This window comes from Anser cygnoides, chromosome 28 (assembly GCF_040182565.1).
Source record: "Anser cygnoides isolate HZ-2024a breed goose chromosome 28, Taihu_goose_T2T_genome, whole genome shotgun sequence".
Lineage (NCBI taxonomy): Eukaryota > Metazoa > Chordata > Aves > Anseriformes > Anatidae > Anser > Anser cygnoides.
The window spans coordinates 1555108-1578441 of NC_089900.1; the positions used below are offsets into that span (position 1 = coordinate 1555108).

Genomic DNA, 23334 nt, shown 5'->3' on the forward strand with positions numbered 1-23334 from the left:
ACCGACATAGGGGAAATATAGAAACAAACAAAGGTTCTGTATAAGATTAGTAAGGATAACATTTCATGGGGCTTTGAGGAAATATGGAATAAGTTAACCTCATGGTTACCCAACTTTCAATAGTTAGAACAAGTTTTTACTGATCTGGTTATGTTATTGGTAGTAGGAATATTTGTATGTATGTTACTGCGATACTGCTAATGATAAGGGCATGCAATGCAAAAGAATTTGCATGGGGAAAAGAAAAGGGGGGATTGATTAGGGAAGCTGAGGCGATTCCCGCTTGCCAGGAGCTCCCCTTGGGCCCAGGAGCCCGGCCCAGCTCAGCAGCACAGGCCCAGCCCAAGGCCTCCCTTGCTCTGCCCCCCACCAGGCTCCCTGCACATGGCCCTGGGGCTGCAGGGGAACCTGCTGGGAAAGAGCCTGAAGGAATCCCTGGGGTTCCTTCCCTCCCCTGGGCACACACACTTCTTGACAGCAGGCTCATTTCTCCTAGCAGAAAAAGAATTATGTATAACAATCACATCTTCTCTGAGAATTAGTTTGTTATGTCATGGACATGTCCACATGGCCTCATCTAACACCATCAAGGTCTGCCTGCCTTTTATGCCCTGACACAGGACTCTGCCTGGGTACAAGAGGTGCTGGGTGGTGATAAAATCACTGGTACTTTGCAAACTGCATCCTGATTAGGGAAGCTGAGGTGATTCCAGATAAGAAAGGGTTAAGAATGTAAATATTAAAGGAGAACAGAACATTAGGTGTAGGGCAGGAAACAGATGTACGGACAATGTATCTCGAAATAGGACATATACGGGCAATATATCTCGAACAAGACATTGGAATCCAAGATAAGAAAATAATGAGCAGAAGAATCGAAGAAAAAACAGTCCTTGCGGTTAGGAAGAAAGCTAACTCAGCAGAATCCTGACCAAGGGTGAAAAGTACACTGTGAGGAAGACTTATGGCCTTCCTCTCTGAGACCACCGACCACAGCTTGACGACCCCTGCCCAAGACCACCGAGAGGATCTGCGCAGGCGCAGGACACAAAAAACTGATTAGCATGAGAAGCGAGAGTAGGCGGGGTTAGATAATGAATATGTATAGGCGTTAATAAAATATTAATCACTGTGATGTATAAATTTGGGACGGCTTTTCACTTTGGGATGCACGATAGGCGGAAAGATCACCCGTGCATCCGGCGCCGTCAATAAAGAATAAATCACTTAAAGAAATTGGATTTATGATCTTTGAATCAATCCTTATAGTCCGTGGGACAGTAGGGCCTACATTGAAGAATTCTTGGTTATGACCAGGAGGTGCTGGTTCATTATGATCCCAGGAGAAAGGCACTCTAGGTCTTGTGCAGGGACAGTTGGCATGTTACCCACCCCCTTGCACTGCATTGCCTGTGGCCCCACAAGTCAGATGGGCGATGGAACACCTCATTGCTGTGCCAACACATCTGTGGCAGGATGTTCAGGGTCATTTTTGGAACTGCACCTGAAACCCCCATCCCTAGAGAGCCTAAACACAATAGCAGGAGCAGCATGAATGGGTGGAGAAATGTGGGGAAATATCACGGTGCTCACTCTGAGGAAGACAAAGAGGCAGAGAACCCCCCCCCGAGAGCCTCAACCAGCTGTGCACAGCCCCCAGGGATGGGAACTGCTGGGCAGTCACTGGCATCCCCTCTGTCATGCAAGAGGAAAGGGGAGCATGTCCTCCGCAGAGATGTGCCTCTCCTCTTCTGGGGCTCTGGTTGCAGACATAGCTGCTAATGGCCGGGACACCATGATCAGCTCCACATGATCCAGCAGGGTTCGCTTGCAGCATAGTCCAGCTGACACAGGACCACGTGTATCTCTGTGCAGTACAGTCAGGGACGGTAGTCCTGCCTTCAGCATGCCACAGGTCTCCTGAAATGAGAGACTTGGTCAGGTTGTAAGAGAGAGCCCAGATTCATGCAGAAGAGGAGTTCAGGCACAGTGAGGGGCTGCTGCATCCCAGGTGCCTTCGCTCCCATCTTTTGAAAAAAGCCCAGGCCAAGGAGAAGGTGAAAACCCCACCTTCCTGGAAGGGCTCCAAACAAGAGGCATATTGGTGCAGGAACACAGTGGTGATTCCTCCAGCACTCCACTTCCTATATTCAATGGCCTTTGTCACCATTTGGAGATGTTCCTGATGGATTTGTCAGGATCCTGTGGAAAAGAACTGGGCAGAAGGGAGCTGACTGTTTCTCATGACAGAAAAGGGAAATCTCTCGCCTCTCTCCTGAGCTGTGCCATCTCCATGCTGCTGACCTCACAGGCCTTCAAATAACACATGCTGATGTTACAGTGGATGCACTGCATCACCAGGATATCGTCACTGGAGCAGCGGCAGTGCCGGCACTTCCCTGCAAGGCCTGGTCCCTGCTGGGCACTGCTTGGGTGCTCCCCACCGCTGTCCTTCTGTGGCCAGGAGTGGGGTCAGCAGGCAGCAAGGTTGCACTGGGTGACCCTCGCTGATGGGTGGAGGAGCAGGGGCACCTTGCAGACGAGTTGTGGTTGAGGAGCCAGGGCAGGCATCCGTTGTCGTGAGCTGAGGGCCAGCAGCAAGCGAGATGGACGGCTGCTGGAGGGTGACCATCACCTCCGAACTGACTTCCATGTTCCCAGTGCTCCTGCAGCTCTCCTCCAAAGGTGAGGGTGTCAGGAGCCCCTTCCCAAGGGCTGGAACAAGAGCTGTCAGCTGTCCCAAGCTGCAGGTCCTGGGCTTTGGGGCGAAGCTGAACATGGCTGGTGGCTGATGCAAGAGCCATGCCTGAGTGTCCCGCTGGACTCGGGACAATGTGGCAGTCAGGATTCCTGGGTCTTGATGCTAGGGCTGTTCTGAACCCTAGCGCTCCTCTGGGCATGGCTCAGCCTCCTTGTGATGGGGACAATCCAGGGCAAGATTTCCCTGGGAGCTGGTGCCTCTTTGGGATCTGTCTCTGGGAGGAAAGATGCCCAGTGTCCCAGAGACTGGTGTGGCCTGCAGCTCCCACAGGCCTCTCAGGAATGTGCCAGCAATGCCTGAGTTGGGAAACAAGCCTTCCCCTTCTACTTCTCTCCTTCAGGGGGACCTCTGTTCATTCCCTCCTGTGCCACCAGGCTGGCAGAGCATGTCCTGGATGCTCAGATGCCATCCCTGGATGGCCACAGTCCTGGTGCTGAACCCTTTCCATGTCCCTGCGGGGGTGGTTTTATCCTGCTATGCATCTGAACTCCACCACAACCGCTCTTGCATATCCCCACATACAAGGAAAAGGGGGAGAAAATATGATGAAAAGAGCCCGAGGGTTGAGATAAGAACATGAGATCATCCTCCGTGCATTGTTACAGGCACCAATTATTACTCAGTCCTCGTGAGGCCATGCTTGGAATAGTGTGTCCATTTCTGGGCTCCCCAGTACAAGAGGGACATGGAAGTCCAGAGGAGGTCTATGAAGATGATTAGAGGAATTGGAGCACCTGTCGTACTAGGACAGGCTGAGGGAACTCTTTAGCCTGGAAAAGAGAAGACTGAGAGGGAATCTTAACCAATGTGTACAATCATCTGAGGGAATGGTGTCAAGAGTTTGGGGCTGGACTCTTTTCAGCGGTGCCCAGCAACACGACAAGAGGCAAGAGGCACAAACTGACACACAGGAAGTTCCAGCTGAATATGAGAAAACATTTCTTTACTGTAAGGGTGACAGAGCACTGGAATAGGTTGCCCCCCAATGGCCCTCTGCCATGCCCCTCCACATCCTGTCCTACATTTTCCTGTATCTGTGCTTGCATCCCTGCAGACTTTTACCACGCACTCACATTCCCACCTCACTCTGACCCCATGATTGCCAAAGCTCTCCTAATTTCTCTCCATCCTTACTAGCTTTGGCTTCAAACACAAACCTGTGTTTTCCTGAGGATTTCCCAATACCTGTGGTTTCCCCGCAACACATCAGGCTTCTTCCAAAGCCTCACCCTATTGGAACTCTATCAGCCAGTATGTCCCAGCCCCACATTTGCTTGAATTGTCATTGGATTGAGTCTCTACATTGCCGCCCTGAACTCGACATAATCCTTCTGGAATGGAAAAGGCTACACTAGAGCAGGTACACCTCTGAAGAGAGTGTGGCATATGGATAAGTCCACACCTCTGAAGGCACACCTGCAACCATCTATGGCTGTCGGTAAGTCCACGCACAGTAGGTAGAGCTTTGAAGGGACTGTGGCTCATGGATAAGGATGTGTTGGAACAGGTACACACCTAAGGGACTGTGGCCAGTGGATGAGCCCAGGCTGGAGCAGGGGTGAGGGGAGGAGTTCATTGCAGGGTCAGATTCTGCGGCCTGGTCTGTGCTGTGGTTTAACCCAGCAGGCAGATAAGCACCACACAGCTATTGGCTCAAATCCCCTGCACCAGCGAAATAGGGCAGAGGACTGAAAATGGTAAAAGTGCAGGTACTTGTTGGTGTAACAAACAAGTGTTTTGTAACAAAGGGGAAAAAAAAAAAAAGTGACGCAGAATGCTATTCATCACCTCCTGCTGGCCAATGCCCAGACACCCCTGGCCGATTCCCCCAGTATTCTTGCTTAGCATTACATCATGTGGTATGGGATATCCCTTTGGCCAGTGTGGGCCAAACTGCCTTCTCCTGTCCTGTGAGGCCTCAACAACAGATAGAAACCAATTCATGAACTGAATGGATTCACTGAATATTTGATTAATATGGACATTTCTGGGAGGTGGCCCATAGACTAAGGGAATGATATCCGTGTTCTAATTGCAGGGTGCTGATTAATGAAGACATATTGGAAAGTCCGGAACCTGTCATGGTATAAACGGTACAGAATAAGGGGTGAGTATTGTCCTGGTTACTTCTTGGGTGACTTTTTCTGGCTCTCAATGCAGCTCAGAGAGGTGGTTTATGCCCCCACACTTAATGGGACACTTAATGGATAAGTCAGAAGTCCATATGTGTGCCCTGTACAGATGAGGCTTCAGTGTGCACATTGTGTGCATGTGCATGTGAGGTGAACATGAGTGAGCACAAATGCCCTCTCCCTGTGTCCATTCCTCATGCCATGGGGTATCTCAGACAAGTGCAGAGCAGGGCAATGCACCACAGGGCTCAGGTGCCTCCCAGCCTGTGGGAGAGGCAGCAGGAGCCAGAGGGACACCACAAGCACTGCAATGCCCTGCCTTTGGGTGTACAAGGGTAGGACTTGTGTGTTCTTGCCTGTCTCCTGCACCACCCTCCCCTGCCTTCCTGGACTGTGTCAGCAAATGTACCAGGGGGACCAGAGAGCTTTCTGGAGACTAGGAATGACATCAGACCTGTCTTCCGGAAGAGGAAAAAAGAGGGTGAGAAGAATTAAGGCTGGTCAGCCTCACCTCCATCCCTGGGAAGGTGATGGGGCAAGTTTTTCCACAGCTACCTCCGGGCACTTGAAGGACAAAAATGGGATTGCAGAACCCTTAGGTGAGGGAAAAGAAAGGGATGCTGTCTACCTGCACTTTAGCAAGGCTGTTGACATTGTCTCCTGGAGACTACTTACAGCCTGATTGGTGCTATGTGGACTTAACAAATGGATGAGGCTGTGGGTGGGAATTTGGCTGGACACTCAGGCCCAGTTGTCATCTATGGTGCAAAGTTCTCCTGTCAGGCAGTTCCTAGCAGCATCCCTCAGTGATCAGTACTTGAGCCAACACTGCTGAATGTCGTTATTAACTCTCTGAATTACAGGATGGAGCACACTTTCAGATCCTTTCTGGATGGTGCCAAGCTCAGAGGAGCCCTTGACCAACCGCATCTAGTTTAGTCTGCCTTGAGCAGGACAGGTGAAGAGGATGCCATTCAGGGGTCTCTTCCAACCTGAGTTATTTTGCGATTCCATGACTCTTTCCATTGGAGAGCTCTCTGAAGACATAATAGGGAGAGGAAGAAGAAAAGAGAGAGAGGCAGAGGTACAGATACATCGTGTCTTACTATGAACAAAGTAGATCCTGTGAAGAATGTTTCCATATTTAAAAAAGTGTTAGAAAATTTGATTGATAAATTTCATTTAAAAAGCTAACTTTTTGTGTCCTCATGTCTTGGCCCACAAGTGGGTGCTGGGTGAATGAGTTCTTATGTGGTCTGTTGTACCTCAGAAACTTAAAGTCACACAACAGGCACACAACTTGGTCACGTCTACCTGAGAAGCTGGAAGGCCAGCAGCAGGAATACGGCTTGGAAGACCATGGTGAGGTTTCTCCTGTCTGGTCAGGCCATAGGGCTCCAGAAGGCTGATGGCTTGGGACATCTGCTAAAAAAGCGGTTTGTGGATGATGGAGCTTTCTCTGCTGGTGGGAAACAGCAGGAGAGAGTAAAAGCTGCTGCAATGTGCTTCTTGGAAGTTTAAGACTGGGCATGAGGAGGAGGAAATGTCACTGAAAGGGTAGTGCTGTGGTGTCAGAGGTCACCCAGAAGGAGTCTGTGGTCAGCCCATGCCATTGTGTTTCAAGCAACTGCCGTGGAGGGTGGGGAGACATCAGTAAAAGTAAGGAAATGCCTGGATGAGAGCAAGGTGGAGAAGCAAGGTGGGTGCCTACAGCTTTCAGGGAAAAGGGGGAAGTGATAGGACAGGGCAGGACAGCCTGTGGTGGAGAAGACCGAGAGCACTGGCAAGGCTCAAAGGCCCCAGCATATCCAAGGTCTTTGTCCCCCTGCCGATGGCAGTTGTCTCTGCTACTGAGGCTCATGAGGAGACCTGCTGTGCTCATGACACTGGGGCCTTGTTGCCTCCTTGCAACCCAGTGGGGAGGCCAGGAGGTGTTATAACATTGTCCTTCACACAGCATCACACACCCCATATCCCACTGCCCCAGGGAGAGCCCTGAGCCATGGGTGAGCGACAGAACCTCCCTTCCCAGGGGCTGGGGGCCCGGGCTTGGCCTTTGTGCTTCACCAAACAAACCAAGGCCTTTACTCAGCAACAGAGGCTCCTGCCCAGTGCCTTTGCCTACCTGCAATCATGCCCTCCCATTGTCTGCTCTAACAAGTCCATGGGGAGGCTTTGTCAGTAATGACCCTCGCTGGGGCCCATTAATACTCCTAGACACTTCAAGGTTTCCTTCTGACTTGAACTTCTCCTGCAGTTACATCATTCTCTTATCACTACCTGAAGTTTATGGTCTCAGCTCCAAATGCACCATGGGGCTCATTACAATTCAGTCATTTTCATCCAGTCTTCCAGACTTGTACAATTAATTAGTGAGGTTTCAAGAATGCAGTTTAAAGAGGAAGTTTTCAATGACTACTTCACAAAAAGCATTTTCCTTATTTAAGATTAGTTTCCATTAGTTTAGAGTTTTCAGAAGAACTGATAGCATCACTCTCTAGTTGTCATGGATCCAATGTGCCTCCTAAGGAGGTCTGTATAAGTGGAAAAGCAGTCCCTTGAAGTCCTAGACTGTATGGACAATCTTGCTGCTCACCTCTCCATCCCCAGCACTTCCCTCATCAGGCACCTGGGACTTGCATCACTTTGCCTTACACCAAACTTCTCCACTTAAGTTCACAGCTGTTGTAGCTGTTATAGCTGTTATAGTCCACAGCTCTTATAGCTGTTAAGTCCACAGTTGTTATAGCTTCTTTGCACCAAGTCCCACCTCTTTTCCTCAGACAACTGGCTGCTCACAGGCACAGTTTTTGATGTCGTTGTTATTAACATGTTACAACAAAGAAGCAAACCCCACAGTCCCCAACTGTGAGCCAAATCCAAGTTGCCTCCAATGAGGTGCAACTTCCACAAGGGATGACTATACAAGAAATGTTTGACATGGGTAGGAAATGATGAATAGAAATGCAATTACAGAGTTGGCTGTAGGGATGATGAGATCGAAAACTGAAAGATGGGCAAGCTTGAGATCCCTCAAGTTCTGAGAACCAACTGTGTAGGTGACAGGTATCTGAATGATCAAAGGGTGAGGGGAGGGGAATCTGGAGAAGAATGGAAACTGCACATGTCCAGACAGTCTGCTGGAAAGGTTACTTCCAACATGGTCTGTTTCATAAAGCCAGGTGGAAATACCAGATAGACTGGGGAGATGAAGTGCGGTGCATAAGAGACAGAGTTCTGGCAATGCAAGTACAGGGGAAGATTGGTATCTTTTTCTTTTGCTGTAATAAACATTCAAGAAAAAAAAATGTCACAGGGCAATTCAAACATTGTATTAGAAGTGTTCAGTCATTTCAGTTGATTGAAGTGTGCTGATTGAAGTGAAATGTTTGAAATGGTTAAAAAAAATGGAGGCAATACTCAGGCCTACAGCCATAAAATGACGATTTTCTGTCCTGCCTTGAGCACAGTTACCATAAAACACTCCCTGCTCAGGACTGTTCATGCCACCCCTCACTCCTGCCGCAGAGCAAATCTGTGACATGTCGACCTCTCCTGCCTGTTAGACGACCAGATGATGTAGGCAATGGTATCTGAATTGCCAAATGCGGGTACAGGTATAACAAACTAGGGATCAGTGGGGGAAAATGCGATTGGTGAGAACTGGTAATTGAGCAGGGCACTGCATGTAAGAAAGGAAGGGATTAAAGTGTCTCGAGGAGGAAGAATGCTGTTGAAGAGGAGGGGAGAGGGATGCAAGGGGCCAGCTGCATGTGGATATGGGGCTGGTCAGGGCTGGTCTGCTCAGGCCCTGTGCCTGATCACTGTCCTGCCTTCTTATTCACCTCTGTTGCTGGCTATTTGCTGTATGAGTGTGCCCACTCCTGGGTGTGTTGGGGGTGAATCATACAATCATGGAACCACATAGCCATGTGTGCGTCTGCACCCATGGGTAATTGCTGCTGGGGATGCGTGGAGCACTGGTGACCTTCAGAGCAGATCAGGCTGAGGTGGGGAATGGGATGGGGCCAGGTGTGTTGCTCATGGCTCTGTGTGTGCTGCTGGTGGTGTGGTGGCTGTGAAGGTGCTGTTCCCTGTTGGAGCTGGTCTGTGTGTGGTTGGCTGTGTACATGCCCTGTGTGCACATCTTTGCGTGTATGAGAGTGTATGTTTGTGCATGCACGTGTGTGTTTTTTCTGTGTGCACAAGAGTGTTGGAAATTTTGAGAGAATTTCTGCAGGTTCCTGACGAAAGAAGAAGCTGGGCTTTGCTGGATCTTAGGACTGAGGGACATTTTCTGATGCTCCCACAGGCACAGAGATGGTGAAAGGGGTGTTAGCATGTTATCAATATGCTCCCTTTTCCTGTGGAGCATGCAAAGGCATCCAGCCATGGACAGGCCCAAGGAGAGGGATCGTCCTTCCTGTAGTCACAACTGCACTCCAGTCCTTGGGGAGGACCCAAGCTGAGGACTTGCTGAGGACTTTTGGGCTCAGGTTCAGCACACAGACTGGGGGAGACTGTCTCATGGCCATGTGCTAGTCACAGCCAGAGGAACAGCAGCAAACTGCTATGGCTGCTGGGCCCTGTTTCCATCAGTCAAAGCCCTGACACAGGGCACAGGCATTGCTTTCGATGGCACCCAACTAGAAAGATGGTTGCATTAAGGGCTGGAGAATATAGGGCACCAGTTCTTCCTCAGCCACTTCCTAGGCTTGGTGAAGCACCAGGAAACCATGGACGTGTGGCTCTGTATCGTAAGAAGTGTAGAATCATAGAATTATTAAGGTTGAAAAAGACCTCCAAGATCATCTGGTCCAACCATCCCCCTACCACCAATATCACTCACTAAACCATGTCCCTAAGTACTACATCCAACCTTTTCCTCTGCACAGCTTTCCAGCCAGTCTGCCCCAAGCCTGTAGCACTGCATGGGGTTGTTGTGGCCACAGGGCAGGACACGGCACTTAGCCGTGGCGAACCTTATCCCATTGGCCTCTGCCCATCAATCCAACATGTCCAGGTCCCTCTACAGGGCCTTCCTATCCTCCAGCAAATCGACACTTCCCCCCAACTTGTTGTCATCTGCAGACTTACTGAGGGTGCACTCAATTCCCTCATCCAAATCGTCAATAACGCTGTTAAAGAGCATGGGCCCCAACACCAACCCCTGTGGAACACCACTAGTGACCGGTCACCAGCTGGGTTTCACTCCGTTCACCACTACTCTCTGGGCCCGGCAGTCCGGCCAGTTTTAACCCAGCAAAGAGTGTACCTGTCCAAGCCATGGGCTGCCAACTTCTCCAGGAGAACACTATGGGAGACCGTGTTAAAGGCCTTGCTGAAGTCTAGGTGGACTGCATCAACATGATTTCCCTCATCCACCACGCAAGTCACCCAGACATAGAAGGAGATGAGGTTGGTCAGGCAGGACCCGCCTTTCATGAACCCATGCTGACTGGGCCTCATCCCCAGGTTGTCCCACATACGTTGTGTGACTGCATTCAAGATGATCTGTTCCATCACCTTTCCTGGCGCCGAGGTGAGGCTGACAGGCCTGTAATTCTCCGGGTCCTCCTTACAAACCTTCTTGTAGATGGGCTTCACATTAGGAAGTCGCCAGGCATCTGGGACCTCTCTGGATGACCATGACCACTGACAGAGGATGGAAAGTGTCTGATAGGTGATGGAAAGCGGCACAAGCATCAGGAAACCTTGGCAACCACCTTGAAAAAAGAGCCAAGGCTTCAGACAGTGCACTGTGGAGATCCCGTTTTATTTTGCAGATGCTATGGAAGAGTCACCTCTGACCTTCTGTTAGACACATATTTACAGAGCCTCAAGAGCAAACAGAGCAGTGTCGATCCTCAGCAGAAGTAGGATGAAAAAGAGATATTACTCTAAGAGCATAATAAATGCAAATGATACCAAAGATAAGAATAACAATAATGATAATGAAAGAAGGACAAGGCCTGAGGGGAGGTACCAAGTTAAGTCATTTCTGGAAAAAGTGGGGAAGTTTGTCACTATTCAGAAACGTCCATGAAATCACTTTGCTAATAGCCCACTTGAGCTCCTGGTTCCTCATGCTATAGATGAGGGGGTTCAATGTTGGAGGTATCACCGAGTACAGAGCTGCCACCACCAGGTTCAGGGAGGGGGAGGAGATGGAGGGGGGCTTCAGGTAAGCAAAAAAGCCAGTGCTGATAAACAAGGAGACTACAAAGAGGTGGGGGAGGCACGTGGAAAAGGTTTTGTGCCGGCCCTGCTCAGAGGGCATCCTCAGCACAGCCCTGAAAATCTGCAAGTAGGAAAAAACAATGAAAACAAAACAGTCAGATGCTAAACAGACACCAGTCACAACTACCCAAAAACTTTTCAGGTAGGAGTGTGCGCAGGATATTTTCAGGATCTGGGGGATTTCACAGAAGAACTGGTCCACAGCATTGCCTTGGCAGAGGGGCAGGGAAAATGTATTGGCAGTGTGCAGCAGAGCATAGAGAACCCCACTGCCCCAGGCAGCTGCTGCCATCTGGGCACAAGCTCTGCTGCCCAGGAGGCTCCCGTAGTGCAGGGGCTTGCAGCTGGCAACGTAGCGGTCGTAGGCCATGATGGTGAGAAGAGAATACTCTGCTGAAAACAAAAAGAAGAAGAAAAAGACCTGTGCAGCACACCCTGAGTAGGAAATGGCCCTGGTGTCCCAGAGGGAATTGGCCATGGCTTTGGGGACAGTGGTGGAGATGCAGCCCAGGTCGAGGAGGGCGAGGTTGAGGAGGAAGAAGTACATGGGGGTGTGGAGGCGGTGGTCGCAGGCTACGGCGGTGAGGATGAGGCCGTTGCCCAGGAGGGCAGCCAGGTAGATGGCCAGGAAGAGCGCGAAGTGCAGGAGCTGCAGCTCCCGCGTCTGCCAAAGTGTCAGGGACTGACTGCAATCCCCATTCCCCTGCACCACTCAGGGGAAGGAGTTACAAGAGGCTGGATGGGGGGAATGGTGTTTTTAGTTTGCTTGTGGTTCCTGCTGGTTGTAGTCCACTGGTAATAGGCCATACATTCTATTTATCTGCCTATGCTAAGTCTGTCTTGTCCGTGATGATAATTGGTGCCCATGATGGTATTTGGTGGGTGACCTCGTGCTCTGCCTCAACCCCTGAGGTCTTTTCATCGTATTTTCTCCCCCTTTTCCTTGTAGAATCATAGAATCTTAGAATCATAGAATATCCTGAGTTGGAAGGGACCCATAAGGATCATTAAGTCCAACTCCTGGCACCGCACAGGTCTGCCCAAAAGTTTAGACCATGTGACTAAGTGCACAGTCCAATCTCTTCTTAAATTCAGACAGGCTTGGTGCAGTGACTACTTCACTGGGGAGCCTGTTCCAGTGTGCAACCACCCTCTTGGTGAAGAACCTCTTCCCGATGTCCAGCCTAAACTTCCCCTGCCTTAGCTTCACACCATTCCCACAGGTGCTGTAGGCTGGAAGTGAAAGAGCAGTTGCCGTGGAGTTCACCTGCGTAGCTGGATAACACCACCACAGTAATGGACATGGAAAGGGTTCAGCACCAGGACTGTGGCCACCCAAGGATGGCATCTCAACACCCAGGACATGCTCTGCCAGCCTGGCTGCACAGAAAAGAAGGAACAGAGGTTCCCCTGAAGGAGAGCAGTAGAAGAGGAAGGCTTGATTTCCAACACAGGCATTTCTGGCACATCCCTGAGAGGCCTGGGGGAGCTGGAGGCCACACCAGGCTCTGGGACACCAGAGGTCTTTCCTCCCAGAGACAGATCTCAAAGAGGCACTAGCTCCCAGGGAAACCTGGCCCTGGATTGTCCCCATCAGGAGAAGTCTGAGCCATGCCCAGAGGAGCCCTGGGGCTCAGGGCAGCCCTAGCATCAGGACCGAGGAATCCTGACTGCCACATTGTCCCCTGAGCCCAGAGGGACTCTCAGGCAAGGCTTTTGCAGCAGCCATCAGCCTTGTCCAGCCTCCCCCCAAAGCCCTGGACTTGGAGCTCTGGACAGCTGACAGCCCTTGGGACACCCCTTGGGAAGGGGCTCCTGACACCCTCACCTTTGGAGGAGAGCTGCAGGAGCACTGGGAACGCGGAAGTCAGGTCGGAGGTGATGGTCACACTCCAGCAACCCTCCATTTCGCTTGCTGCTGGCCCTCAGCTCAGGACAAGGGATGCCCACCCTGGCTCCTCAACCACAGCTCCTCTGCAAGGTGCCCCTGCTCCTCCGCCCGTCAGCGAGGGTCGCCCAGTGCAACCTTGCTGCCTGCTGCCCCCACTCCTGGCCACAGAAGGACAGCGGTGGGGAGCACCCAAGCAGTGCCCAGCAGGGACCAGGCCTTGCAGGGAAGTGCTGGCACTGCCGCTGCTCCAGTGACGATATCCTGGTGATGCAGTGCATCCCCCTGTGACATCAGCACGTGTCATTTGAAGGCCTGGGAGGTCAGCAGCAAGGAGACAGGACAGCTTGGGAGGGAAACGACAGATTTCTCTTCTTGTCCTGAGAAACTGTCACCTCCCTTCTGCCCAGTTCTTTTCCACAGGAACTTGACAAATCCACCAGGAACATCTCCAAATGGTGACAAAGGCCATTGGATATAGGAAGTGGAGCACTGGAGAAGTCACCACTGTCCTCCTGCACCAACACACCTCTGCTCTTGGAAGCCCTTCCAGGAAGGTGGGGTTTGAGGCTTGTCCTGGGCCTGGGCTTTTTTCAAAAGATGGGAGCGAAGGCACCTGGGATGCAGCAGCCCCTCACCGTGCCTGAACTCCACTGCATGTCCCTGACTTGGAGAAGTAGGATGTGTTATATGGATGGAATTGCAGTGCATGCCAGGGCCTTCCTCCCTGGACATCCCACAAGGCTCTGTGCTCTGAGAAGGCCTCAGCAACATCTCCCAGTCTGCCATGCAGGAGGCAGAGGTGGTACAAGAGGGAATGGCAAACGTAATCGCTGTTGATCATCCCCACCTGTCTCTTCTGAAGAATCTGCACCCATCCAGCACAGCACCCCAAGCTGAGGGACCTGTCCCCCCACACCTCAGCAGCTCTTCCATCCATGTCCCAGCCCCGTGACAGCAGGCGGGGATCCAGCTCCTCCTGCCTGTGCCCCACGCTGAGGGCATTGGGGCACATCTGGGCTGCAGCACCTCAGCTGTGGCACAAGGGCCAAACTCAGCCTTGTCCCAGATCTTGTGCCCAAGCATGGGCATGCAGAGGCTTTCCTTCACAGCAGAGACCTGCTGCCGTGGATGGCAGATGGCCATGGGAGGATGAAATGAGGGGCCCGAAGCAGAGCACGCCCTGGTGTTCCCAAGTCCGGAAGGAAACAGGCCTGGGCTGTGGCGCCCTGACAGCAGAGGGCCTTTTGTGGTGTTGGTGCAGCCCTGAAGGCCAGTGCTGGAGCTGGGGCTGATCTCCAGGCAGGAGAAGGGGCTGCTGCCAAAGTCCTTGCCTATGGGCATCCTGTGATCCAGGGACACAGAAAAAATCACTGGGCTGTGTCTTGACTGAGTAAAGGATGGGGGTGAGAAGCAGCAGCAGTGTTTGCAAACCAAAGGACACAAGTGGAAACGCCGGTGTGATGTGCCTCATATCCACGCACTGCCTGCCTCTACTGGATAGAGGAGGAACAGACCTTGGCTTGCTGCAGCCCTGGGAAGCAGTCACTTGCTCATAAGCACCAGATCTGTCGGAGATGCCATCGGGGTTCCCGTTAAGTACCAGCTATGAATGGCCAGAGCTGTCCTGTGGGTCCTGTGCTGCCCGTGTCAGCTGCATGCTCCAGTGGTGCTGGGCAGCGTTGGCATCTCAGGTAGCACTGCAGGCCTGGAACTGGCTATTACATGGAGCAGCTGCCCTGAACGAGGTTAGGCAATGTAGGGATGTCCCTGAGACAAGTGCCGTTACAGTCACTGGAGATGGAGGGAAAACCAGATGGAGAAGAGGGAGAGAGACTCAGGTCTCCCTGTGGCACAGTTCTCCATTGGGTCAGGTGGATACCTCTACAGGCTGCCCTGAGCCTACTGAGGAGGGACAGGTTTAGTTGTCCTAAATGTGTGCATTTGCTGTCACTTCAGCTGGCCAAAGGCATTCCCCACCAGCCTCCAAGGGGATGCCCCCAGGTGCTGCCCTGTCCCTCAGGGTTCCTCCATGAGAGCTTGCAGATACCTGCACGTCCCTCTGCCCCCTGACATGTCACTAGGTGTTTGCAGCCCCCTGATTTCCTCCATCTCCATTAATGATGTTGGAGCTGAGACAAGGAGCTCACCTGCAGGTGCCCGTGTGGTGTACATTAAAGGGAGGGCAGAGGAATCCCAGGTCCTGTGGGTCTGGGGCAGGCATGGGTGTGAGATGAGCTCCCTTTTGGTCCCAGTCCTAAAATCCATCATGAGATGTCTCAAGTGACTCTGCAAAATCCCTTCCCTGAACAGGGGATAAAGAAGATGATTCCCTGACTTTGTCTGGATGCCCAAACTGATAGCGGTACAAGAAGATGTGATTGTTACACTTAATTGGTTTTCTGTTAGGTGAAATGAGCCTGCTGCCAAGTGTGTGTGCCCAGGGGAATGAGGGAAGCCCAGGGATCCCTTCAGGCTGTTTCCCAGCAGGTTCCCCTGCAGCCCCAGGGCCATGGGCAGGGAGCCTGGTGGGGGGCAGAGCAAGGGAGGCCTTGGGCTGGGCCTGTGCTGCCGAGCTGGGCCGGGCTCCTGGGCCCAAGGGGAGCTCCTGGCAAGCGGGCAGCGCTGCAGAGAGCCAGCTCTGCCCAGGAGCAGCTCCTGTGCCCAGCGCAGCAGGGCTGGGGGCACTGCCTGCAGAGACAGAGTGGGTAAAGGCAGGCAGAAGTGGCAGGATGCACAGAGCTCGCTGGGGAAGAACACTTGCCAGCCCTGACCCCGGTAAGTCTCTGGCTGGAGGGCAATGCAGCCGCAGCTCCTGGAGGAAGGAGAAGCCGCGCGTGCAGGCAGGGGTGCCCAGGGCTGTGGTGCAGAGCAGGGTCCCTGCTGTGCCCCAGGGGCTGTGTGCCGGGGCAGGGCCTCTGCCGCCTGCCAGGCTCAGCACTCAGCCTGCCCGGGGAGCTGCCCAGGGCGCTGCGGGGAGAAGCTGCGGGTGGAAGGAGCCCCCCCGGCAGGGCAGGGTCCTGCTGCTGGCGGGAGGCTGCTGCCTGGGGCAGCCTGCTCACAGCTCCACAGTACTCCCAGGTTGTATCCAAGGCAAGAAGCCAATCAGGGGTTAGATGGTTGCATCTCCGCTTTCCTGAGCCTCTGCTTTCAGTTTTCTCTTCTTTGTCCCTGTGGAAATAGAAATAGAGGCTGTTATTTTTAAGAAGAGGCTGACATTCCTAAGCCCTAATAAGGAGCATTCCAAGGACCCCAGCAAGTCCCTTTCCTGCCCACAGAAAGCTCCACCACCACACGTGCAGAGTCAGCAGGGTCTGTGTGACCTGGTCTCTAGGACGTGTCCCCAGCGAGCTGCCTCTGGGCAGAGCCCTGCTGCCAGGAGGTGTCTGCAGGGCAGAGCTGAGCACCCAGCAGGTGGGATGGGGACTGTGACCTGCAGGCAGGAGGCGTGGGGACAGAGACCCAGCTGCAGGCAGGGACAGCTGCAGGCAGCAGAGCCATGGGCAGGGAGTGAGCGGGAGCTGCTCCCAGAGACTCTGTGGTAGGGGCGATTTGGGCACCTCCCTGACATCCATGCAGTGCAGACACCTTACCCAGAGCAACCACGTGGTCTCTGCTCAAATCCAGCAAAGCCTCTGCCCCAAAACCATGGGGTCTCTGACTGTTGTCCCTTTAGCAGCAGGACCCTCAGAAGGAGAGAACCCCCCAAGTGCCAATCTCTCAGTCCCATTCCTGCCCCTGAAAGCAGGAGCACTGGGGCATTTCTCTCTGTTTCTCCTCCCAGCCATCCTGCCCTTGGTTTCCCCTCAGTCTCTCTGGGCAGTGGGATTAAAGCCAATGCTCAAACATCAGAATACCGAGTCCTGCTCTGTAGGTATGTCACTGGGAGCAAAGTGCTCAAGCTGTTCCAGCCAATATGGCTCTGGGCACTGCAGTGCATAGGGCTGGGAAATGAGCTGGCTCTGTTGAAGTCACTGATTTAACGTAATCCAGCAATGTCCCTGAGGTTCTCCTGCTGGAAGATGTTGAACAACCCCTCTGTACTACAGGTGCACTGCATGTGAACTAAACTATGGGTTTCAGAATGTGTCACGGCCTTTCCTAGGTAGCCAGTCCATGTCCTTTTGTCTTTGGATAGGCTCCAAGGCCAAGAGGCATCAGATGTCCAACAGCAGCTCCATCACCAAGTTCCTCCTGCTGCCATTTGCAGACACGCGGGAGCTGCAGCTCCTGCACTTTGGGCTCTTCCTGGCCATCTACCTGGCTGCCCTCCTGGGCAACGGCCTCATCCTCACCGCCGTAGCCTGCGACCACCGCCTCCACACCCCCATGTACTTCTTCCTCCTCAACCTCGCCCTCCTCGACCTGGGCTGCATCTCCACCACTTTCCCGAAAGCCATGGCCAATTCCTTTCATGGTACCAGGGCCGTTTCCTATGCAGGTTGTGCTGCACAGGTCTTTCTGATTGTCTTCTTGTTTTCAGCAGAGTATTTTATTCTCACCATCATGTCCTACGACCGCTACGTTGCCATCTGCAAGCCCCTGCACTACGGGAGCCTCCTGGGCAATAGAGCTTGTGGCCAGATGGCAGCAGCTGCCTGGGGCAGTGGGGTTCTCTATGGTCTGCTGCACACTGCCAATACATTTTCCCTGCCCCTCTGCAGAGGCAATGCTGTGGACCAGTTCTTCTGTGAAATCCCCCAGATCCTCAAGCTCTCCTGCTCAGACTCCTACCTCAGGGAAGCTGGGCTTCTCACATTCAGTAGTGTTCTGTTCTTGGGGTGTTTTGCTTCCATTGTGCTCTCCTATTTGCAGATCTTCAGGGCTGTGCTGAGGATGCAATCTGAGCAGGGGCGGCACAAAGCCTTTTCCACGTGCCTCCCTCACCTGGCCGTGGTCTCCCTGTTCCTCAGCACTGGCTTTTTCGCCTACCTGAAGCCTCCCTCCACCTCCTCCCCATCCCTGGATCTGGTGGTGGCAGTTCTGTACTCAGTGGTGCCCCCGATATTCAACCCTTTCATCTACAGCATGAGAAACAAGGAGCTCAAGCGTGCTATCAGGAAAGTGATTACATGGATTTTTCTTAAGATTGATACATTTGTCCTCTTTCTCCACAAGTGACTTCCTTTGGTTTCCCTTGGAGGCTTGGTACTTACTTTCATTACCATGATATTATATTTATCTTCAGTGTCATTTCCATGTATTACGTTAGTAGAAAAAAGTATTTTATTCACCCCACTTCTCCCGAGGTATGAAATTGCTATTTTTTTTTTCTCTGGACATTTTTTGTCTACCTGGATGCCAGTACTCTCTCTTAGCATCTGCTTAATAAAATGGAATCTCCCCAGTGCACTGCCTGAAATCCTGTCTCTTCTTTCAAAGATGTTGCCAATAACATTGCTGAGCATGTTCCCCTCTAAAGGAAAAGCTGGAGAAAAAAAATGGAAAAGGACTCCAGGGTTGATTTAAGGGAGAGGCAGATGACTGATATATTTCAGTCATGGTCTTAACAGACTTTGTAGAGAGATTCAGCTAAGTTATTGAGCATTACTAACAGACGAGAGCAGTGAGAAACTAAAGGCCTAAAAACACCTTCACCCCAATCCACCGTCTTCTACCTCCTCCCCCCAGTGGTGCAGCGGAACGGGGAATGGGGGCTGCAGTCAGTCTCTAACACTTTGTGTCTGCCGCTCCTTCATGGTCACCCTCTGCCCCTGCTCCAGTCTGGGGTCCCTCCCATGGATGCCATCCTTCCCGAACTGATCCCCCCAGGCCCCCAGCTCCTGCGTGGGCTCCTCTCCATGGGATACAGTCCAGCCTGGAGTCTGCTCCGGCAGGGGTCCTCCATGGGCCACAGCCTCCTCCAGGCCACATCCACCTGCTCCACCGGGGGCTTCTCCATGGGCTGCAGCGTGGAGATCTGCTCCGTGTGGGACCCGTGGGCTGCAGGGGGACAGCCTGCTCCACCAGGGGCCTCTCCACGGGCTGCAGGGGAACTTCTGCTCTGGTGCATGGAGCACCTCCTGCCCTCCTTCTGCACTGACCTTGGTGTCTGTACCAAGGACTGCTTCTCACTACATTTTCTCACTCCTCTCTCCCAGTTGCAGCTTCAGAGCAGATTTTTTTTCCCCTTCCTTAAATCTGTTCTCACAGAGGCCAACCCAGCATCGCCCATTGGCTCGGCTCTGGCCAGCAATGGGTCACTTCTGGAGCCATCTGTAACTGGCTCTTCTTTAACATGGGGCAGCTTCTGGACTCTGCTCACAGGGTCCAGCTCTAGATCCCCCCTGCTACCAAAACAGTGACACCTAAGCCCAATACAAGCTGCTGCACCTCAGAAGGCCTGTAACTCCATGCGTTTGGGAGACAAAAAGCTCATCACCATCATATGAGTTGTGACATATCAAGGGTAGGATTTAGGAGTAACCTGTTGGTGTCTGATGACAGTGAAAGTGGTGAATGGCCACTGAGGTACATCCCCGCGTCTGTCCCACATGGGGCAGGGCAGAGGACATCCTCTAGGAGAGTAATGTGGAGCTGCCTGGGAAGCTCAGGGGTTCTCCCTAGGGAGCATGTCCCAGGGGTGGGCAGTGCCTGGAGCCCTACAAAGTGAGAGCTTGCCCAAGGTGGAGTCATCCATAGGAACAGTGCCAAATTTTGATGTCCCCAGGCAAACAAGAACTCAGTGCCTGTGGGATTCAGTGAGGGACCAGCATGCTCAAAGAAGGAAGGCTGGAGAGGGGTTCGCCTCATCCTCAGGGAAGTCCAGCTGCCTGGATCTATAAAATACCTGGAAACCCCTAGAGTCCTTGGAAATATTCCCTAGTCTTCCTGAGCATCTGCCACAGATGTTGAATGCAGAGTGAGAGTTTAGCAGCAGTGATCCCAATACAGATAGGTCTACTTCCCACCGTGTGCAGCACAGCCAGTGTGCCGTCACCTCTTGGGCACCACAGCATGCTTGGTCTGCTCATAGCACCACCAGCTCAGGGCCACATGGGGAGCATGGGGAGGTGGCCAGGAAGAGCTGGAGAGGAGAGAGGAGGCATGAGGAGAGATCAGATGGGAGCTGACCTTGTCTAGAAGTTGCCTCTAATACTGGTGTTCATCTCATCCAAGACAAGGTCTGGACATATCCATTAATCCCTAAACCTAAATGCTACTCCACACCCTGACAGGAATCCACTACTCTAATGTTTGTCCACAATATCCCTTGAAGCCAAACTTAGTCCATAGCCTTTTTCCATTACCCTTACACTCTTGCTCGCCCTGATCCCTGCCCTTAACACTAGCATTAAAATGCTCTAGTTAACCCTAGTCTTCTTGCAGACCTAAACAAAACCCTAAACCACAGAGCTTGATCATACCCTAACCACAGACCTGACACCACAAGCAGAACACCAAACACTTCCACTAGATTTTGCTTAATCTCTAACCCAGAAAAGCGAGCTCTAGTCACTAATGCCATACATGAACAACTAACACCCAAAGCCCCCATTCCTGTGCATTAACCTCCTCACCTTCAACCCCTCTCCTGACCCTTAACTTTAGGCGCTTACCCCCTTGGCGCAGGGCAGGAGCCGTGAGGTTGCTGTGCAGTCACATGGCATTCAGAGATGAATGTGAGGGGCCATGGATCTGATCAGCTCGTCAAACACAAGGACGAGATGGGTGGGAATGCTCTGATGAGCTCAGCTCTGCCTCAGGATCTCCTGCCCCAGCAGGAGGAATGTGGCTGGGGCAGTGACTGTGAGGTCACTTCTGTCTCTGCAGATGAAAGGGCAGCAGCAGGAACGTGTCACGGAAAGGGACTGTGAGGTCACTTCTGTCTGAAGTAGCTGACAGGTCACCCTTGCCTTCTCCCTGGGATCTGTACTTTTTGGCTGACATCTGCCAGTGGCCCTGCTAGGCCAGCAGAAGGCACCTGGTTGGCATGCTGACTGTGGGATCCCCTCTGCCTCCATACCCAGGAGGACCCAGGCAGAAAGAAGGCCCGCATATGGGTTGTGCTGTCCCTTCTGCTTGAGTCCATGACTGAACAGCAGGAGGCACAAGGCTTGGGTGTGTCTACACAAGAAGCTGCAAGGCCAGCAGCAAGCCCATGGCTTGGAAGATGCTGGTGAGGTGACTCATGTCTGGTTGGCTGAGAGGCCGCAAGGAGCCTGATGGGTTGGGATGCCTACATCAGGAGCGGTTTCCACCCTTATGGAGCTTTCTTTGGTATTGGGAAAGAGCAGGAGAGAAAAAACTGCCACAAAGTGTATCTTGGAAGGGTGGCACTGGCCGTGAGGAGGAAGAAATATCTAGGGGAATAACTGGTCTTGCTGCTAGAGACTGGGGCAAAGAAAGCATTAAGTGCCTCAGCCTTTACCGCATCTCTTTTCACCAGGTTTCGCCCCACATCCAATAAAATATGATGATTCTCCTTAATCCTCCTTTATTAAAATATTTATATAAACAGTTTTTATTGTCTTTGACAGTTAAGACAGATTGACCTCCAGCTGGGCTTTGGCCGTTCTAACTTTGACCTGCACAGCCCCATAAAGTTCAGGACACAGCTCCAGACAAACTGACAGCATGCGTGAGAAGGAAGCACAGAAAACGTGGAACCTGGCAGCCTCCCATCCCCTACGCTTCTATGATTCTGTGCTGCAATTCCATTCAACTGGTTACTCCTGTATTATCCAAACTTTCCTGCAACTCCTGATTCTGATATCTTGTCACAGATCACACAAAGGTTGAACTTTCTGCCTGCAGACATGAACAGCTGACAGAATGGAGTGTCATTGTGGGGGAACCTTGAGAAACTGCAGGATTTTGCCTAAAGGAACATCTTGACCTTTACAAGAAGAAGAACCCAGTCCTGCACCAGGGGAAGAGGAACCCCACACATCAGAGCAGACTGGGACCTTGCTGAGTGAGCAGTGCCCAGGAGGAGGAGGGCCTGGGCACCACGAGGGATGCCATATGAGCAGTGGTGCCTGCTCACCAGGAGCCAGGCCAGCTTCCTACAGAGCTGCCTTACGAGGAGCATGGCCACCAAGAAAATCTGAGTTATCAGACTCAGCTGAGATCCGGTAAGACAGCACCCACAGAAGGGTCTACAGGCAGCAGGGAAAGATGTGCAGGTCTGCGAGTCCTTCAAACAGCCAGGTATGGACAGGATAGAGGGCTGTGGCAAGGCTGAAAGTCCCAACAGGACCCAGGTCTTTGTGTCCATGGCTATGGCTGTTGTCTCTGCCACTGAGGCCTATGAGGAGACAGCTTGTCATTAAAGTACCACGGCCTCATTGCCTCCTCGACCCCACCCATGAACCAGGCAGGGGTCATACCATTCTCCTGCACTTGGCCATGCACATCCCCATCTCCTACTGCCCCAGGAAGAGCCCTGAGCAAGGTGTGACAGAAACAGATCTCCCTTCCTGGGTGCCAGGGGACAAGGTCTGTTCCTTTGCTTTGGTGAAACACATCCAGGTTGTCTACACATCAGTGTCACTTTCACATTGCCTTTGTCTCCTTGTCCTCACTGCCTCCAATGTTCTGCTCTAACGAGCTCCAAGGGGGCTGTGTCAGTGCTGGCCCTCAGGCGGACACTGCAGGATACTTGGATCTGACCTGGACTTCTTGAGAGATTTCTTCAATTGTCTCTCAGTGCCTGAGGTTCGTGGGCTCATCACCAAAGCCCCCAGAGGGGTGATTACAATGCCTTGGGCTGGGCCTCTGGTGCTGAGCTGGGCCGGGCTCCTGGGACAGAGAGAGCTCCTGGCAAGAGGGCCCTGGTGCAGAGAGCCAGCTCTGCCCAGGAGCAGCTCCTCTGCACAGCGCAGCAGGGCTGGGGGCTCTGACCGCAGGTGGCACGGGGAGAGGAGAGAAGGAGAGAGGGCTTGGAGGCAGTTGGGAGTGGGAGGATGCTGAGAGCTGACTGCAGGAGAAATCTGCACAGCCCTTGACAAGGTAAGTGTCTGGCTGCAGGGCCATGCAGCTGCACGTCCTGGAAGGGTCTCCTCCTGGGTCTTGTTTCTGGGAGGGCAGGGGGCAATGCAGTAGGCTTTGAGAGTCCTGCTGGATTTCACTGTGAGGTGAGGAAGTCTGGCGGAAGCCCCTTGGAGTGCTCTAAGCCAGGTGCCCCTGGTCAGCCAAGGGCAGAGTGTCCAAGACTCCTCCAAACACTGCAGGGGTGTAGATGGGAAGCTGGGACATCCTTTCTTGCAGATATCCAGCTCTCTTTGTGAGGTGTCTTCCTGGGTTGGAGGCTGCTCTCCAACAGGATGCAGCTCTCTAGCAGCATCCTTGTGTTATCCAGGTGCCCCAAG

General features: G+C 52.6%; 2 protein-coding genes across 2 annotated transcripts in view; both read left to right on the top strand.

Annotated features, from left to right (window-relative positions):
* Positions 1-23334, top strand: part of LOC136787245 (ceramide synthase-like) — a 573680-nt gene that overhangs the window by 536708 nt on the left and 13638 nt on the right. The gene's annotated exons all lie outside the window — the stretch shown is intronic.
* Positions 17351-18142, top strand: LOC136787089 (olfactory receptor 14J1-like). The gene has a single exon (XM_066984215.1). The coding sequence runs from the start codon at positions 17351-17353 to the stop codon at positions 18140-18142; it is 792 nt and encodes a 263-aa protein (XP_066840316.1).

Excerpts from the sequence above, each read along its gene's own strand:
- LOC136787089 (XM_066984215.1), top strand. The coding sequence starts at position 17,351 with ATGTACTTCTTCCTCCTCAACCTCGCCCTCCTCGACCTGGGCTGCATC.